General features: G+C 58.3%; 7 protein-coding genes across 7 annotated transcripts; 4 read left to right on the top strand and 3 right to left on the bottom strand.

Annotated features, from left to right (window-relative positions):
• Positions 1-518: 518 nt before the first annotated feature.
• On the top strand, positions 519-1,499 carry BKCO1_5600034 (carbohydrate esterase family 8 protein; the record flags this gene model as incomplete). Its single annotated transcript, XM_020277394.1, has 1 exon — positions 519-1,499. The coding sequence occupies one exon, from the start codon at positions 519-521 to the stop codon at positions 1,497-1,499; it is 981 nt and encodes a 326-aa protein (XP_020127027.1).
• Positions 1,500-2,781: 1,282 nt separating this feature from the next.
• On the bottom strand, positions 2,782-5,706 carry BKCO1_5600035 (dsdna-dependent atpase; the record flags this gene model as incomplete). Its single annotated transcript, XM_020277395.1, has 1 exon — positions 2,782-5,706. The coding sequence occupies one exon, from the start codon at positions 5,704-5,706 to the stop codon at positions 2,782-2,784; it is 2,925 nt and encodes a 974-aa protein (XP_020127026.1).
• Positions 5,707-6,000: 294 nt separating this feature from the next.
• Positions 6,001-6,856, top strand: BKCO1_5600036 (uncharacterized protein; the record flags this gene model as incomplete). The annotated part of the gene is made up of 2 exons (XM_020277396.1): positions 6,001-6,621; positions 6,674-6,856. 2 exons carry the CDS (start codon positions 6,001-6,003, stop codon positions 6,854-6,856), a joined length of 804 nt encoding a protein of 267 aa, XP_020127029.1.
• A 2,261-nt stretch (positions 6,857-9,117) lies between these two features.
• BKCO1_5600037 (uncharacterized protein) lies at positions 9,118-12,081 on the top strand (the record flags this gene model as incomplete). The annotated part of the gene is made up of 1 exon (XM_020277397.1): positions 9,118-12,081. One exon carries the CDS (start codon positions 9,118-9,120, stop codon positions 12,079-12,081), a length of 2,964 nt encoding a protein of 987 aa, XP_020127028.1.
• Positions 12,082-14,312: 2,231 nt separating this feature from the next.
• Positions 14,313-15,488, bottom strand: BKCO1_5600038 (autophagy protein atg27; the record flags this gene model as incomplete). The annotated part of the gene is made up of 2 exons (XM_020277398.1): positions 14,313-14,508; positions 14,593-15,488. 2 exons carry the CDS (start codon positions 15,486-15,488, stop codon positions 14,313-14,315), a joined length of 1,092 nt encoding a protein of 363 aa, XP_020127015.1.
• A 734-nt stretch (positions 15,489-16,222) lies between these two features.
• BKCO1_5600039 (sin3 associated polypeptide p18) lies at positions 16,223-17,092 on the bottom strand (the record flags this gene model as incomplete). The annotated part of the gene is made up of 1 exon (XM_020277399.1): positions 16,223-17,092. The coding sequence occupies one exon, from the start codon at positions 17,090-17,092 to the stop codon at positions 16,223-16,225; it is 870 nt and encodes a 289-aa protein (XP_020127034.1).
• Positions 17,093-17,470: 378 nt separating this feature from the next.
• On the top strand, positions 17,471-18,608 carry BKCO1_5600040 (mrna splicing factor; the record flags this gene model as incomplete). Its single annotated transcript, XM_020277401.1, has 2 exons — positions 17,471-18,360; positions 18,413-18,608. 2 exons carry the CDS (start codon positions 17,471-17,473, stop codon positions 18,606-18,608), a joined length of 1,086 nt encoding a protein of 361 aa, XP_020126994.1.
• Between the last annotated feature and the right edge of the window lie 299 nt (positions 18,609-18,907).

Consider the following 18,907-nt stretch of genomic DNA (forward strand, 5'->3'; position numbering starts at 1 on the left):
GACCGCATGGGCGACGCGGGCACAAAGGAACCGGCAAAAGTCCACCAAACAAAGCCGCCCAAGATCGCCCCATATATGAAACTAGCCCTAGACGAAAGCTTGGCTCGGCCTTCTATTTGCGGGGTGCATGCGACCTGAGCGTTTCAGACGGGCGGCCATGGCGCGTTCGGTGCTTTCCCGAACCAGCTACTCTCCCGCGTATTAATGAAACACTCACTGTAGGCACTTACACACAACAACACCCTCCACGATCCGGCAAATCGTTCGCGCATGGGCACATGGCTCCACCAATCCCTCCGATCCTCACACCCCCCGGCCCGCCGTCTACCGCTGCACCATGTTTCTCCCGTATATAAACTTCCACCCGCCCTGCCGATGATCCCCGATCCATCACCCCTCCCAGCGAGCATTTTCCCGGCCAGGCGCCTTTTTGAACTCTCTCTCCCCTCGTTTCCATTCTCACCGTGATCCACTCTTTTTACCATTCGTCCCACAGCATCAATCGTTACCAAAACACCATGCCTAGCCTCACCACCATCCTCGCCATCGCGGCCCCGGCCCTCGCCCTGAGCTCGCCTCCCTCTGGCGCCCTCACCGTCGGCTCCTCGGGCGACTACTCGACCATCCAGGACGCCGTCGACGCCCTCTCGACCTCGTCCTCGTCCGAGCAGGTCATCTTCATCTACTCGGGCACCTACTCGGAGCAGGTCGTGATCCCCGCCCTCTCCGGCGCCCTCAGCGTCTACGGCCAGTCCGACGACGAGACGTCGTACGGCAGCAACACCGTCACCATCTCGGCCGGCAAGTCCCAGGACGACGGGCTCGACAACGACGGCACCGCCACGCTCGCCGTGCACACGGGCAACGTCAAGGTGTACAACCTCAACGTCGAGAACACGCGCGGCTCGGGCTCGCAGGCCGTCGCGCTCTCGGCCTACGCCTCGGGCAACCACGGCTACTACGGCCTCAAGCTCACCGGCTTCCAAGACACGCTGCTCGCCCAGCAGGGCACCCAGATCTACGCCAACTCGTACATCGAGGGCGCCACCGACTTCATCTTCGGCCAGCAGGCCGTCGCCTGGTTCGAAAACTGCGACATCCGCGTCGCCTCGGCCAGCGTCGGCTACCTCACCGCCAACGGCCGCGACAGCGACTCCAACCCTTCCTACTACGTCATCAGCAACTCCAACGTCGCCGCCGCCGACGGCGCCAGCGTCGCCTCCGGCGCCATCTACCTCGGCCGCCCCTGGCGCAACTACGCCCGCGTCGTCTTCCAGGACACCGCCCTCGCCGACATCATCAACGCCGCCGGCTGGGCCCAGTGGAGCTCGTCCGACACCCGCACCGACGCCGTCACCTTTGCCGAGTACGGCAACACGGGCGATGGCGCGTCGACGAGCAGCAGGGCGAGCTTCTCGGAGCAGTTGAGCTCCGCCGTCTCCATGTCGGATGTGTTGGGTAGCGATTACTCGGACTGGGTTGATTCTTCGTACATTTAAGTGTATCGATCTTTTGTTTTTTATTCGCTGCATAGGGAGGGAGAGAGAGTGTGTGAGAGGGAGAAAGTGAGAGACGGCTAGCTGTGCTCAGTCAACCGTCGGGGTGTCGTACTTTTCTTCTTCTTCTTGACTGTGGATATTTCGCCTCTTGCTCGCTGTCCATATACATACCAAAACCGAACCAGACCAATATCAAACAAAACCCATTTGTTCTGTCTGCACCACATCTTTCTCCCCATATCCCTACTATGACCGTCTGAATCTCCTTTTTATTTTTACCTTTTTCCCAGCGAAACGAAACAATCGTAGCAAAAGTCGGGCTAGGCTAGCTACCCAGCTGACTATTACCAGCCATCAGCCCCCGTGTCGTCCCGTCCCGTCCGTAAGTAATATCGTTTCATCCAACGACGCAAATGAGTTACCTGAACCCATCCATCCATCCATCCATCCATTCGTTCATTCGTTCATTCGTTCATTCGTTCATTCGTTCATTCGTTCATTCGTTCATTCGTTCATTCGTTCGTTCGTTCGTTCATCCCTCCCTCCCTTCCTCCGTTTGTCAAAAGAAAAAAGAAAAAAAGTGCACAAACCAATTGGCTCGACGCGACGCGACGCGACGTGCCGTGACAGCAGAGACACCAAGCGGCCAACGCGCAGCTCTCGTTCGCTCGTGCGTGCGTGCGTACGTACCTAAGCACAATCTCTTGTCTCGAACAAGCTTTTGCCGAGAGAGAGGTGGGTATGAGTGGGGCCGGGTCGGCAAGAGCGGAAGAAGACAGCCCTGCGTTCATCATTTTGCTAAATTAAATCAGGACGATAAGAAGAGAAGAGAGAGGGGGGGCGATGATGTGGAAGGAAGGTGGATATCGAACGAGTGGCGCAAACCAAATCTCCGGGAAATCGCCGCCACAGTCGGTCAGTCATGGCGAAAATAATGATATAGTAGTAAGAAAACAGAGAAAGGCATTCGACCGACGATGAAGAAGGGATGATGACGAATGGCGCGAAAAAAAAAATGCTTGGGTATATTGCCTATCTAACCGTGCAACTTTCCGTATTCGTTAGGTTTGTTAAAGTGTGGGAAAGAGAAAAAAAAAGCGTGGTCCGCATTCGCCTCTCGTATGTATTTTGCTTTACGTAGGCCTACTCACCATGCACAGGCCCCCGCTCTCGAACAAATAGATGAATGGACGAGGATCGTGCAAGCTAAAAATGAGACGTGATGGACACGGACACAATCCACAAACATACCGACCCGCAAAAATAAACAACAACGGCCACATCACGACGAAGTCTTCGAGAAGACGAATCTGACCCTCGAGCCTTCCTCCTTGATCACGTCCATGAGGGGCTCGTCGTCGATCAGGGCTTCGAAATCGACAACGTCCTGCTCGCCGCCAGCGTGACCGTCCCCCGAAGGACCTGCAACGACCAGTTCGGAAGGGGCGGCGGCGGCAGCTAGCCCGTCCGAGCAGCCGGAGATGAGAGACGTGTCGACGTGTGCGTACTGCATGAGCGAAACCATCTTCGCCTTCTCCCCCTTGGGAGCCCGGCGCGCCTCGCTCAGCCGCTTCTCCTGCCCCTCCATGTCGACTTGGCTCGCCCGAAGCAACGTCGGGAGGTCCGGGAGGTCGTCCTCGCTGTCGCCGTCGCCGGCGTCGTCGTCGTTGCCGGCGTCGTCGTCGTCGTCGTCGTCGTCAGCCGTGGTTTCGCTTGCCGAATCCTTCGCCGCACCACCGTTCTCGTCTGCGGCAGCAGCAGCAGCAGCAGCAGCAGCAGCAGGAACCAGGCCACCCCCGTTGCCGCGGCCGCCGCAAGGGCAGCAGATGAGCCTGTGGGTCTGGCACTCGGCGTCGTCGTTCAGCGTGAAGAGGTCGCGCAGCTCCTCCTTGGTGAAGCTGGCCGAAGACGACTTGCTGTCGATGACGCTGTCGGCGAGCCCCTGCTTGGTCACCTGCCGCTGGAATATCTTCTCGTCCAGGGCGCCCATGGTCAGCAGCCGGTAGATCCTGCACGGCCGTTTCTGGCCGTCGCGGTGGATCCGCGCCATGGCTTGCAGGTCGTGGGCCGGGTTCCAGTCGATGTCGTAGAGCACGAGCCGGGACGCGCCGATGAGGTTGATGCCGACGCCGCCGGCTTTGGCGGAGAGGAGGAAGACGAAGCATCGGTCTGCGTTGGAGTTGTTGAATTTGTTGATCATTTCCTGCCGTTTGCTTGCTGGCGTGGACCCGTCGATGCGCAGGCAAGTGTACGAGAGGGAATTTAGCAGTTCCTCGAGGATGTTCAGTGTCGATGTGTAGTGCGAAACGAGGACGACTTTCTCGTCAGTTGTCGTTCGGATTCGGTGAAGGAGACCGTCGAGAACGTGTAGTTTCGCGCTGGCTCTGCTGTTGAGCAGCTTGGAAGGAATCGCTTCCAGTATGGCCGCCATGACTGGGTTTGGACTTTCATCCTTTTTCGTGGCGGATAATAGCTTTGGGCTGTTGCAGACTTGCTTAAGAATGTTGATGAGTTGAAGTGCATTCTCATTGCTGCCAAGAGCAGCGCCAAAGGCCGGGGATGCAAGTACACTGCGGTAGACTTGTGCCTGAGCCGCAGTCGGGCGACAGAGAAGGACGTGCTCGGTCTTTGGCGGCAAGTATTTCGAGAGGATATCAGCAGTCCTTCTGAGCATGAACTGCTTGGACAGCTTGTCAAGTTCCTCATATCGCGCAGTTCCTTTCTCTCTCTCCTTGGCAGTAGCGTCTGGTTGCTGGCCGCGTACAATTGGGCCATCGAATTCGCGTTTGAACGCATTCAGCTTTCCGAAGATGCCGGGATTGACCAGATCAGCAACGGTATGAAATTCGAGCAGGTTGTTGGAGAACGGAGTGCCCGACAGCAGCACAATACGATCTGTACCGAGATTACGGATTGCCTGCGCCGTCTTGCCTTTGGCTGTCTTGAGCTTGTGACCTTCGTCCAAGACAATCAGGTCGACGTTACAATGCTTCTTGATATCTTCATGAGACTTGAGCAGCTTCTCATATCCGATGACCATGACATTGTAGCATTTACCCCGAGTGAAATCCGTCAGCCGTTTCCCTGGTTCGTCAGCAACGAAGACACCAAGTCGCTCAATCCCAAGCCACTTGCGGAACTCTTTACGCCAATTGCTGACAACGCCGGCCGGGCAAACAATGATGGCTTTCTTCACCGCGGGTGGGTCATCGTAAACGAAGTTTTGCTTGAGCAGGGTCCAGACCAGAGTGATAGTCTGTAGTGTCTTACCGAGGCCCATCTCGTCAGCTAGGATGGCACCTCGGCCATTATAGGCACCAAATCCCATAACGCATTCGTAGAGGAATTGGACACCTTGGCGCTGGTGGTCGCGGAGGTGCTTGGAGAGGACTGGATCAACCACGACGTCAACTGCTTGCTTGCCCCGGGGAATATGCATCGGCAGTGGGCGTTTCATGACAAGAGCACCGGGCGCGTCGGGATCATGACGCGCCTGGGGCATCGTTGTGTTGGATTGTTTCGGTAAAGTAGTACTCGTCAAAAGCGGATTCCTGAATTTGGAAGTCGGAGGGCGACTCTGCGTTGAAGCTGGAACGGAAAGTCCGACGTCTGGTTTCCCCGAGCTTTTGACTGCAATCTTCTGGACTTGTGTGGGATTTACTGTGAGCAGGGGTTTGTTATTGCTCGACTGGGTCACTGCAGGCTTAGGCGCGACAGGACCGTTGGCGCTCAAGACATGGCGTCCTGCGAGGAAGTCCTGTTTGGAGATGACAGCGTCGACCTCCAGCTCCTTGCCACCAACCGAGAGGGTTGAGCCAGGCTCCAGTGGCTTTGACCACATTGTTTTTCCCATGGGGCGGCCGGATGTATCCTGAAGCTGGGCATAGCCGTTGGATAGGCAGAGTATGGCGTCGCCGTCCCATGTCTTGTGCTTCTTTGCCGTAGGCTTGCGCCACAATACCGTGTAGTAGCCTGACGTAGTGTCATCGTATGGTGTGTCGACTCGAGCAGGATTTACGACTTGTAGGAGGGGTTTGCGCGCTGGGACCGGGGCAGGCGACGGCCTCGGCGGATCGTCATTGTCGTAGGAGATGCGGCGTTTCTTGGAGGGCGGGGCAGACGGTGGTTCAACTGGGGGACCCGGTATCGGATGGGACTCTGAGGGTTTGCGGATCAAGGCCGGGGGCTTGAAGGGTTTGTTGAGCATGGTTGCGGATGCATTGGAAAGGCCGTCGCGCGTCGAGGGTGTTGATGAAGACGCGGTCAGGTGGCAACGCGAGAGCGTGGAGGCCAGGCTGACGCGATTTGGAATGTGCTTGGCAACGAGTTTCTGGAAGCGTCGCCCGGTGAAGATAAGTCCTTGCCGCGCACTGTCCACACTCACAAGTCGCGTAAGCCTGAGGCGCGTCTCTGTTACGTCACTCCCACATATCTCTTCGGAAGCGATACCATCAAATTTCACCAACCCCAACAGAACCGCATTTAGTGCGTCTGCTTCGAAATGGACAAGCGGGGTGATGGTGTCGATCATGCAACCACTGCTGAAAATCGGGAGCGGCAGTTGAACGAAGTCACGCTATTGGAGAGCATGTATCCTGAGGAGCTACAAATCATCAAACACCCAAAAGGCCTGGATGACGACCTCGAACTCGAAGTCCGCCTCGGCCCTGCTTACTCGTTGTCCTTCGTCCTTTCGCCCAAAACGTACCCGGTGTCTTCTGGCCCACAAGTGTTTCTCTCTTTTGGATCCGACGTTCCGAACGACAGCAGAAGGCAGTTGCGCGCTTACTTGCGAGACATTGTAGACCAGCAGGAGCCCGATATAGAGTGCGTCGACCTTATCATTGGCGACTTTCGGCAGGCTCTGGACGACTTTAACGCCTCCGCCCGCGAAAGGGACGAGGAGCGCGCTGAGCATCACTCGACCCGAAGTATTTCGGAAACTCAAGCTCTTCGCGTGGTTCTATGGATGCATCATCTGCTAGCTACTAGCAAGCGCCGGGCGATTGTGCAGCTTTCGAAGGAACTTGGTTTGGGTGGCTTCTCGAAGCCGGGCTATCCGGGCAGCGTATTCGTCGAGGGAGAAGCCACTGCCGTACGCACTTTTGTCGACGAACTCAAGGTGCGTCACTTGTACTAGTCGCTGTAAATGGGTCCATGCTGAATTTCGCCAGTCGATGCGATGGCAAGCGATTCAGGAACGCGCCTCCGTCACCATCCCAGTCACGTCGCTTGTGCTGCCCTCGGGAATTCAAGAGGTCCAAGGCCTTGGAGACATCGCCGAAGGCCTTAAGTCAACCGGAGATCAAGGAGGATCTCTGGCTGCTTTCTTCCTGGAGAGCATGAAAATCATCTGATGTGCACAACTGACCTCATAGGAACTGAGAAAGAACGGTGCTTGGGGAACCAACTTCGCTGTTTGGCACATACGAATCTGTTAATAAAAAGGCGGATCCGAAGGCTATGCTGCATGAGACAGGTAAGGCTACCAACTTGTTGTTCAGGGTCTGAAAGATTACATCCCTCTTCAACTTTCGCAACATCATGGTAGGTACAACTCGACATTCTTCATGTCATCAAGCAGCGATGACTGACAGATATTACTGCAGGAGAATTTGCCGGCAGCTCCCCTTTCACTGAGGCGTTTCGTCAATCAGTAAATTTAAGAATACAATCAAAGCCCCGCGGTGGGAAGGCCGAACAGACTCGTTTGACATCTTTCAAATTTGTACTGGCTGGTACTACCCCACGAAGCTGCACAACATCCATCGAGCAACCATGCTTGGAGACTTTGGAAATTGGCGCCCTCTGAACAAACAAGACTGCAATAAGGCGCGCCAGATTGTTGTTGAAGGGCAAAAGAAACCCCATCATCATCACCAACGGCGGCCCGCATGCTCGAACCTAGAGCTTCAGGCCATACAAACCTCCAGTAAACGGGGAATTTGATGCAGGGCTCGGTTCTCCTGCAACTTTCGCTGTACTTCTCGTAGAGTACCTTCTAATCCCTGTGAAGCGTCTGAGGATCATTGACACACAGATCAACCTCGACGTTGTCCTCACCGGCACCAGGAGCGTGGAGGTTGTGCATCCCCCGTTTGAGATCGACAGGGGGGAAGGCGTGATAAAGGGCACCTACCTGCCCGGTCAAGCCATACTAACCGAGAAAGGTAATGAATGAGAGCACATGCCTCTCTAGATGCCGAAACTGGCTGTGATGCGGAAGAGGGGTTCCTTGAGTATGTGGGCCCTTCGGTGTTCTCCATTCCGACGCGAACCGACGGTCTCCACCGTGCTGGGGCACAGCTGAGGGGGTTTACCATTATGGCGGCCCCGCTGTGAGAAACATGTCGAGCAATGGCAGACTCTCTCGGGCCATGCAGGTGAGATACTGTTTCTGGACGCTGGTACGCAGTGACCCATGGTTTGAGAAGCCCTGAGAAATCGCAACGGGCAGCGTTCACCATTAAACCCTTGCTTTTGCTTTATACAACTGCTACTACTTTGAACCACTGATGGCATTCTAAAGTACGACAATCCAAAGACACTCGTCACACGGCGCCAACAACGAATCAACAACAACAGCAGACTTTGCAGGACTTGCAGCGATTTCCGTCGGGTGGCAGAACCTTGGCTCTACACTGAGGGTACCACCGTTCCTTGGAAGCTGAGAAATCTCACCTGGATGTGCAAGCCAGCATCGACACTATGGAGCGTGCTCAAGGCCTTGGATATGCAGCGGTCCTTGGCAACCTCGACAGTTGATGATGATAGAGTTCATTGACAAAGCTTGCGATTGTCAAGGGCTTGGAGCACCTGAAAGAGCTGCGGATCCCAACAGGCGCCTAGATGAAGGGCGACGAGTGGCTGGCGACTGGCCTCCGGGCACTGGAGTGGACACAGGCTCTCAGCAACAGGCGCAACTACCAACAGGCGCCAGGACCGACAGCGGCCTTGTGCCGGGGCCTCCTGAACGGGGCGCGCAAGCGAGGGTTGGCACGGCGACAGGCATGACGGGGGAGGCAGCGGTTCTGGCGGGAGGCCGAGGAGGCAGCGGCGGGTGAGGGTGGTGCGGAATGCGACACGTCTCACTTCTGGTCGGACGAGTGGGCGTACGGGCTCGCTGTTTGCGTCTCCGGGTTGGCAGGCAAGAGGGCGGCGGCGGCGGAGAGCAGGCTCGACGGCGGGGAAAGGCTCGGAGGGCCTGAGTTCCGGGGCCCGAGCGGCGGGCGGCACAGCGGACGCGGCGGTGGGCGGGAGTGGAATTTGAAGGGGCAGCCCGCAGAAAGCCCGCGCTAGGTGTTCCCTGCAGGGCGCAGCTAGCATCCTCACTAACTCGCGCTCTTTGACGACATGACGACATGGCCCTCAGCTCGCACCGCCCAAATGCGTCCACCATTCCTGCCCTACGTGCCCTACGTGTCGCCTATGGTCGTCCCCATGTCTGCAGGGCACGGCCTGGCCCACCAGCCCGAGCACCGTTCGTCGACCAACGCCCGTAAGCGCGCTCCTGCCGCAACCGCGGCACCGCGCGGAACCATGCACTGCCCCGACTGCCTATCCACAAGTAACCCGCTCCATCCCGCCCATGTTGTGCTCCCTGCAACAGAAATACAACATGTCTGCCCTGCCGCCGCCTTCCGCCCCCGCCCGCCGCCACGCCCGCCATGCCACCGTCCCCAATGCCCTCCACGACGCCCGCTTCCGCGACATCAACCACTCCGACCTCTCCACGCCCTCCGACGACGAGACCCATGACTTCCCCTCGCACGACGCCCAGTCGCTCGTCGGCGTCAGCATCGGCCATGCCCAGACCCACTTCACCTCGCCCACCACCCCCGCCGCCGAGAAGGCTGCCGCCATGGACGACCTGATGGAGGCGCCCTTTGGGGACACAAGCCAGTATGGTTTGGAGGGCGTCAATGACCCCAAGCCCGGCGACAGCACCGGCACCTCCAGCCCGACTGCCCAGAGCTCGCAGCTGCTGCAGTCGCCCAGAGAAAGCCCGCCCGAGCCCGCCACGCCGCGCCTCGAGGCCTCGCCCCAGAGGCTGCCGTCGCCGTGGCGCTCCGGCCCCAAGGTCTTCCAGAGGTCCGACGAGCTGCGCCAATCGCTGCGGGAGAGCTTCGCCGGCCACAGGCGGCGAGCCTCGTCTGGCTCCCAGACCGATGGCTCCAAGAAGCGCTACACCTTCAGCATGCCCAAGAGCCCCAATCTCCTCAACGGCTTCACCTTTCCCGGTTGGCCCTCTAGTGATACTGCGCCGGGTTCGAGGAAGGCGAGGTCGAATACATTGATGGCCCCCGCAAGTCCTCGCCCGGACATTGACTCTACCTCGACCAAGAGTGCAAGTGGCTCCAGCGTGTCTGCTCAAACCCGTCGCTCGACCATTCAGAACGACGGCGCACAAAGCCCGCCCGACCAGCCCCCTGCCCCTCAAGAGCCCCCTCCTCAAGTGATTGTCGAGAAGCCTACGCCCGCGCGACCACCGATGAACAGGCAGCTGACACCTAGGAGTCTGAGGAGAACGGCGTCAGACGAGTCTCTTGTCCTCCACCGTACACTGTCTAGAGCTTCCTCTCTTGGTGATGACAGCCGATTTGAGCATGTGTCTGAGCAGGTGAACAGCCGGTTGAAGGCGATCAAGGATTCGTGGCAGGATGCCAACTTCAAACTTCCCGGCATGCCCTCAATGCCAAGCATCAATATACCCTCGTCTCTGTCGTCCTCTCTCACCGACCTTACTCGGGGCCGAGCTGGCTCGCTGAAGGGTTCTTCTACAAATAACACGCGGAAGACAACCCCAAGCCCATTGAATCTGACCAAAGCTACCGCGGAAAGTGCAAAGAAGAGCCCGAGAGTTGGCAGCGCCACTCTCGGTATGACACAGACCGCTGCTGCTCACCACCCGTTTTTCACCAAGGCTGTCCAGGAGCTCAAGGGCGACGTTGTTATCTTGGGAGGCTATCGAGGCTCGATCCTACGCTCTGCGGAGCCCCCACACCGCCAGCTTTGGGTGCCGATCAAAGTCGGGCTGAACCTTCGCAAAGTCGATCTTGAGGTTGGTCTCAATCCAGAGGATGAGGAAACGATGGAGGAGCGCGTGATTCCTGGGGGCATGTTGACGCATGTCGGGCCGGTTGATGTTGCACGAAGGCTGTTCAAGCGCCTGAGGGCTTCGGAGAATGCAGTGAATGGTGAACTTCGCGTTCATGAGTACTCGTATGACTGGAGGTTGAGCCCGCACCTGCTCAGCCGCAAACTCATCCAGTACTTGGAGAAGCTGCCTTGCAATCAGCCAGGCACGCCTAAAGAAAAGAGCGGCGCCATCGTCATCGCGCACAGTCTCGGCGGTCTCATCACTCGCCACGCCATCAACCAGAGACCAGAGCTGTTTTCCGGCGTCATCTATGCTGGCACACCAAACACATGCGTCAACATCCTCGGTCCGCTCCGAAATGGAGATGACGTGCTCCTCAGCTCACGAGTCCTGACTGCGCAGGTCAATTTCACCATCAGGACGAGCTTCGCACTATTGCCACTCGACGGCAAATGCTTCTTCAACAAGGACACCAAAGAAGAATTCGACATCGACTTCTTTGATCCCAAGACATGGATCGACCACGCCCTCTCGCCAGTCGTCGCAACGCCTCTCCCGCCGCTAAAAGACAGCACTCCTTCCGGCGGCATCACCGGCGTCATCAGCTCCATGGCAAGCGCCCTCCCCAGCCTGCCATCTCTCGGCCGCAAGGGCTCCATACCCAAGAGCAACAACCTCTTCGAAAAGGCCAAGGACGAAAAGGCCAAAGCGACCTCCGCCGCCAGAACCGCCAACGCCGAAGCCAAGGCCGAAGGCGGCGCGGCCGGCAGCGGCATGGCGCCGCAGATGGGCGGCAACCACAGCAACGGCGACGAATACTCGTCGACGGCCAACACAACGAGCAGCAACAGCACCAACAACAGCACCAGCACCAACAACAACAGCAACCCCGCCACGGCCGTCACCATCCCCCGCGACGCCGCCATCGCCTACCTCACCCGCACCCTCGCCGAGACAAAACGCTTCAAGCAAGAACTCGCCTTCCAGCCACACCTCGGCACCGCCCTCCGCCACGGCGGCCGCAACGCCTACCCGCCCGCCGCCGTCATCTACGGCAAGTCGATCCCCACCGTCTACGGCGCCAAGGTCGCCTCCCTCGACCACGTCCGCCACGCCGACTGCTACGACGACCTCGCCTTCGCCAGCGGCGACGGCGTCGTCCTCGCCCGCGCCGCGCAGGTGCCAGAGGGGTACGGCGTCGTGCGCGGGGGGTGCGTCAGCTCCGATCGCGGCCACGTCACGCTGTTGGGCGACTTGGAGGCGATTGGCAGGTGTTTGGGCGCGGTGACGGGGGCGAGGGCGGCGGGCGTGGGGTTGGGGGAGGAGTTTGGGGTTGCGGCGAGGGAGAGGGAGAGGGAGAGGGAGCGCGAGAGGGAGAGGGGGAGGGCGAGGGCGAGGGGGAGGAAGGGGAATGGGACTGGGACTACTGGGGTTGTGGATGGTGGGGATGATGATGATGGGGTGGCGGTGCCGGTGTCGTGAGAAAGGAAGAAAGAATGAAGCGGGAGATGGGGAAGATGGGGAGTTGGGGGGTCCTTGTTTTTTTTCTCCCTAAGGGTGGGAGGGTTTTTTGTTTGGTTTTCCCCCTTTGTGCTGCCCTTCCCTCTTTTTGTCTGCTGCGTGATACCTACCTACACTTAGGGCGCCCTGCAATGGGTGGTGGCTTGGCTTTTTGCGTTTGGGGAGAGGGGAGAGGGGAGAGACAGTGAGTGAGCGAGTGAGCGAGTGAGCGAGTGAGCGAGAGGAAGAGCTTATGTTTACTTCATGCTGGACCGACTGAACTGACTCCTTTTTTTTTCCCCACGAATTATATCTTGCTGTAACGGTAAGTTAAGTACGTATGACGATACGAGGCTGGAGTATCTTGGAATAGTTTTTTCTTTTCCTTGTTCGTTGTTTCTTCTTCTCGTTTTCTTTTTTGGCATGTAGGATCGTTCGGGAAGAGAAGAGGGGAAAAGATGGCGAAATGGGAGAAGAAAAAAGGAGCACTGCTACTACTACTACTACTACTACTAACTACCACTACTACTTGCTGTATGTATGTATATATATATATACGTTCGAAAGACAATATAGACTATGCACGCATTAGTACTATCTCCGTCCGTAGCTAGCAGGAGGGAATAAAATGGACCACAGAGTTTTTGCCAAGCAATAGAAAAGACGGCGGCGGGATGGCCGAGGCGTTGATCATGTCCGTTTACTCCCAAGTCTTTTTCCCCCCCTCTTTTTTTCTTCCCCGCCGCTCCTCCCTTTCGCGACGATAATGCCAAAAGGCTAAAAAGCTTAAAGGACGAGAAGCTCTAGAGTCTTATTCATAACAGCCTTCAGCAAAGAAATCAACATCTGTATACAAAAAGAACCAAGAGGGCCGCCGCACAGCGCGCCCAGCCGCCCAGCCGGCCGGCCGGCCGGCTAATTTAGCGGGACCGACCGATCGAATAACAACAAGGCGCGTCGAGCCTTGCCAAACCCTTGGCAAGACGTTGGAAGTTGTGAAGCGTAAGGGGGAGCTGCTGTGGTTTTTACTGCTTTTGGCAGACCGGCGGCGTTGCGGCGTGCGGCGGGGTGCGGCGGGCGGGGCGCGCGGCGGGGCGGGGCCGATATGGCTGAGGCTTGGCAACGTGTACAGGTATACCTAGGTGGCTATGCGTTCGGGGGTTTCTTGGTGTGTCGTGTGTGTGTGTGTACGCAAGACTCATCATCACCCGAGAGTAGTAGTAGCAGTATCTCATCACATAACTGCTTTTCTTCCCTTCCCTTCCCTTCCTTTTGCACGAACGCATGCTGCAAGCGTCAGTCCGTCAGCGGCGCTCGATTGTATGTAGTAGAGATGAATCTTTTCTCTTTAGATGCGCCTGCCTGCCTGCCTATGTTACACACATATACCGGTCGGTAGTCATGCCTTTTTTCCCTTTAATGTCGTAACCCATTGAACGACTTACACGATGATGGAGCAGTAACGACAAAGAAGAAAGGAGAAGAGCCCTAACCTATGCTTACGGCGAAAAGACGCCTCTTAAATTCGGTGCCGAGTTGAAAGTGAAGTGAAAGTAACCACGACCAAAAAAAAAAACATCTCAAATCCAAGTTCCAACGAAAGAAGCAGCCTTTGAAAAAAAAATGACAAAAGAAGAGGCAATCACGTGCTTGCCGCAGAACAACATCCATCTAATGTCTTCCTCTTTCTCTTCTGCTAACCGCACGTATTCATCTCTCCAATGCGCCGTCAAGCTCAGAGTGTCCTGTAGCCTCGGATAAAGGGAGGTTATTAAGAGTCCTTCCTCAGAAAGGGGTGTATGTGTGTAGTGTGTAGTGTGTATTCGAGGGTAAGAAGAAAAACGCTATAGGGATTTGCTTTTTTTTTTCGAAAAAAAAAAGCAATGGGTGCCGCACACTGCTTCGGGGGAGGGAGAGATACACAGGGAGCGTGCATGCAGTAACCAACCATCGCATGCCATGCCTTGCCAAGTCTCCTGCCGGATACCCTCGCCCCTCCTCCTCTGCTGCTTCTCCGTCTTTCTTTCCGTATCCTCCACTGACCCCTTCTTCACTTTACTTTCCACCCTTTGAACCTTCCTGCCCTGACCCCCAGCGTCGATGCATAATACACGAAAAGAGAGGGGTGGAGAAAAGGCGCCCCAGCTCCGTCTTCTCCGTCTAGGAGACGATGTTGTGTTTTGAATCTCAGTGCGACAAAGATATAGAAATACTTACACGGCGCTGTAACCACCTCTCGAGCCGCTGCCTTGGAATGAGCTGGTGATGCGGCGGCCAAAGTCCTTGATGTGGTACGGCAAGTCGCGGAGGGTGTCGCCGTGAGGGATGGCGTCCCAGCCGCGAGCGCCGTAGCGTTCGTAGTTGAGCCAGCTGCCGAAGATGAGGTAGGCGGCGATGCCGAGGAAGAGACTGTGGGGGGAGTCAGCGGCGTTTGAAAACGGGGAGAAGAAGGGGCGAAGAAGAAAAGGGAAGGGAGCACGGAATCTGACTTACATGATGATCACCCAGGTGAAGAAGCCCCAGTGTTCCGACTTGCCGGAGCCGGACCCGCTGTCCCCTCCGTCCTCGCACGCGAACTTGGTGTACCACGTCAGCCGCAGCACGTCCAAGTCGTCCTCGCGCTTGTAGCTGACGAACTGCAGGGCCTTGCTCTTGTCCGGCGTCTCGTCATCATCGTCGTCGTCGTCGTCGTCGTCATCGTCGCTGTCGTCCCCGTCTCCGCCCTCGTCGTCGTCCTCCTTCTTGTCCTCCCTCGCGCGCAGCTTCTTCGCCAACTGCCGCCTCGTCTTCTCCTTCTTCTCCTCGTCCTCGTTGTCATCGACCGTATCCCGGTTGTCCAGGTCGGTCTCGGTGCCGGTGCGGTTGCGATCGCAGATGAACTCGATCAGCGCCTTCTGCTTCTGGCCCTTCCTGCTGTGAAACGGGTACTTGCCGCCGTTGAGCTCGAGGCGGAGGCCCTCCTTCTCGGCGTCGGCGTTGGAGTCGGAGCCCTTCAGCTTGGTCCAGCGCGGGTCGAGGTGGGCGCCCGACGACGACGCGTAGTTGCCGGCGATGGGCACGACCTTGGTGATGGCCGACGTGTTGTCCGTCGGGTTGTAGCTCGTCGTCACGCCGCACACGCGCGTGCCCGTCTGGCACTGGTCCTTCTTGTCCACCCCCTTCACCGGCTTCAGAGGGCTGCAGATGTCCACCGTGAAGGTCGTGTTGAGCACCGCCGGCGGCTGCTTCTCCACCCAGTGCACCGACCGCGGCCCGCCCAGCTCGTGGAAGTCGTACCGCGCACCGTCGACCACGACGTCCTTGCAGTCGAACATGACGCCCGACACCAGCGACGGGAGCGCCGCTGTCAGGAGCAACGCCGCGGCGGTGGAGCTCTGTGGTCGTCGCATCGTTTATGTGGGTGTGGTCGTCGTTCGGGAGTTGGTTCGCGTGTATTGATGGCTCCGCTCTTTGGGAGCTTGTTGTTGGGAGAGCGATGGATGCTATGTGACAGGTGCTGGATGCTCGGAAGATATCTAGGTGTGAAGAGTGTCGGAGCCGGAAGGCAGTGATGAGGACTGCGACTGAGTCTTGCAGATTGTGAAGCCTGCAGTCAATGATGTAGGTTCTGTGAGACGGTGTAAGTGAGCGACTTCCCGACGGCCTGGTTCGGCCAACCGCCTCTGACCGCCTGCCAAGGCCCGCTCAGACACTCGGCCAACGACCACTGTCCGAGGAACCCTCGGGCTTGGGGAGACCCAGTATTCACGAAACAATCCTTGTGCCGAAGCTCTCAGTGAATATTCTCGAATGGCTTTTTTATTGTTTTGTTGTTCATGAGACTCATGCTCAAGGTTCCTCTGCATCGCTGTAGAATGACACTGAATACGTCAGACAGCTTCTCTCGTAGCCAGCTCCACATGCAGATAATTGCTCTGCTGTTATATAGTGCCTCTTCCCAGGCCTATCAAGTGCGTAGCCGTGATATTTTGGTGGTTATCTCAAGCTGCCATAAGACCCCAATTAAAGTCGAATTTTCCGAGATGCTTGCCAACTCCAAGCTCCGATATGTCGTCCACTGCTTTGGAAAGATTCGAAAAGGCACGCATGATGATCGCGATAAACGCTCGAAAGCAACTGCCGCTCAGTACGGCCTCGACCCACGTCCACCACGCCCCCTTCCATACCCACTGCCCGAAGGCGGTCCACCACTCGGTATCTCGCCCCGCCTCCACTCACCAGGTGGCACCCCCCCGCTGCCCAGCCTCCCGCCGCCGCCCTCGTACCTCGGTCCCCCGCCTCTTCTCCCATACCCCCCGCCATAACTCCTGTCGCCGTACCCGTTCTCCCTCGGCGGCGGCCCACCCCTGCTCATCCCGCCAAACTCCCTCGGAGCCGGATACCGGCTCGCGGGCGGCGGGCCAGCCGCCACGGAGCCATCCGCGCCGGGCGGCAAGATGCAGCACGAGACGTAGTCGCCGATGACGAACCGCGCGTCCGCCAGCGTCTTGTCGGCGTCGCCCTCGAGCTTCTCCAGCGCGCCGCGGCCATTCGTCGTTGTCGTCGTCGTCGCTGCTGTTGCTGCTGCTGCCGCCGATGCCGCCGCCGCGCCGCCGTCGTCCTCGTCCACGCCCGGCCCGCCCCCGCCGACGATGACGCTGCCGAGCTCTTTGCTCAGGAATCTGCCGGGTCCGCCGGGCCCGCCGGGGCCGCCGGGGCCGCTGCCGCCGCCGCTGCGCGTGTCCGGGAAGATTAGGCGGAAGGCCAGGCGCGTGCCGATGGCCGGGTCGGGCAGGAGCGAGGGTAGCGCGGAGACGAGGAGGTGGGTGAGCTCGCGGAGGGAGCAGGTCGGCCAGGTGTAGATCTGCAGGTGCGGCGGGGGCGGCGCGGAGCTGTGGGGTGAGAATTCGTCGAGCCGGTGGAAGGCGTTGCTGCGGTAGAAGAGCTTCAGCAGGAACGGCGTCGTCGTCTGCCGGTCGACCTTGGCGGGGGCGGCGCCACCGCTGCTGCTCATGGTTGCGGGCTGGCTGGGCTTGGGCTGTCTGTTTATTCGTCGTGCGGCCGATTTGCGCGTGGGTGGAGTGGGGTGAGGGTCTGATGTTCGCGCGGAGCGTCGTGTGCGATGCTGGTGGACGGCGCGACAGGCTGCGTGCAGGTGTGGGCGCGTGCGAAGGCTGAGGTGCCCTGGCGCAATGGCTTGGGGTTTCGTGGAGAATGCGCGCGCGATGGTGAAGCTCAGCTTCGACAAAGGTGCGGTGCACCTCCGCTGCCGGAGTTTCGCCGGACGGCCGCTTTCCATGCTGGCGCTGGCGCTGGCTCCTCCCCCTCCGCCGTCCGATGCACCGTCTTCCTCGTTTCCGCACGATACACTGCTCGACCAAACACCTTCAAGATGGACTTCGCCAAGCTCATGTCCGCGCAGATTGAAAAGAGCAAAACCCCCTCGACGTCGGCCGACTCATCCAAGAAGTACCTGAAGCGCTCCGAGGTCGAAGCCCAGCGTCAAGAGGCTTACCTTGCCGAACAGAAGAAAGCCGAACAAGAACGCCTAGAGAAGCTCGACAGGAAACGCAAGCTCGAGGAGGAAGAACAGGAGCGCGAGGCCGAGCGCCAGGAGAAGAAGCGTCGGCTGGCCGAGCACTCGCGGAAGCTACGCGAGGAGGAAGAGGAGGCCGAAGAGCGCGAGCGTCGAAAGCGCCTGGGACTGTCCGAGCTGCCACCGAAGAACAAGGACGGCGAGAAGGAGGACACGCCGTTGCGCGATGGGGAGCAGGACATGGCCGATGACGAGCTGGTGGAGAAGCTCCGTGCGCTCGGAGAACCCGCACGACTGTTTGGAGAGACGCACAGGCAGCGGTTGAAGCGCTACAAGAGGCTTACCGGGCAGTCGGCAGTGGCAAAGCTCTACGACGGCCCGATCCCCACAGCGCTGGAGCCCGTACCTGGAGGACAAATGCTGGTGGCGGGCACGCTGCCAAGTGACGAGGAGGGCAAGAAGTTCCTTGGGCGACAGCTTGGCTCATACTTCAACATGGTGCTACTGGAGTGGGATATCGCGCTGAGCCAGCGCGAGGAGGGCGTCAAGACCAGCTTTCAGGGAAAGCAGGCATACAACTCGATGGTGCAGGCCAAGGAGAATCTGCGGCCGCTGTTCCGAAAGCTCGAGAAGAACGAGGTCGACGACAGCGTGCTAGAGGCAGTGGTTGAGATTGTCAAAGCAGCGCAGGACAGGCGTTACGTGGACGCCAACGACGGCTATCTCCGTCTTAGCATTGGCAAGGCGTAAGTGCATCCTCGTGCGGTCGTATTGAGGGGTTGCTAACTCATGACGCAGTGCCTGGCCCATTGGGGTTACTATGGTTGGTATCCACGAGCGTTCGGCACGAGAGAAGCTGCACGAAAGCGACAAGGCGACGGCGCATATCATGAGTGACGAGACGACAAGAAAATACCTGCAGAGCATCAAGCGATGCCTGAGCTTCGCGCAGACAAGATGGCCACCGCACGATCAGCTGCAGCTCATGGGGTAAAGGGAATATATATAGATACCTGGTCATTGGAGTAGATAAGAAACAAGCACGATGCAGTTTGTCACGGCAGAAGTGATGGCCAGGTGAAGAAGAGTCATGGAAGCGGGGACAGACAACATGACGTCGCCAGTACTTGGGTAGGTTCGCGCCAAGACATTCACCGTCTCCCGCAAAGAACACCATCGTCGTCAAGGTTGCTCAAGTTCTGGGCGTGTCCCTCCGGCCCGAACTAGAGACGCAACCGGCAGCTTCGGCGGAGACAAACGCCGCGCCCGCGTCCGCCCCGCTGCTCCGCTCAA

Source organism: Diplodia corticola (genome assembly GCF_001883845.1).
Source record: "Diplodia corticola strain CBS 112549 chromosome Unknown scaffold56, whole genome shotgun sequence".
In the NCBI taxonomy this organism is placed as follows: Eukaryota; Fungi; Ascomycota; class Dothideomycetes; order Botryosphaeriales; family Botryosphaeriaceae; genus Diplodia; species Diplodia corticola.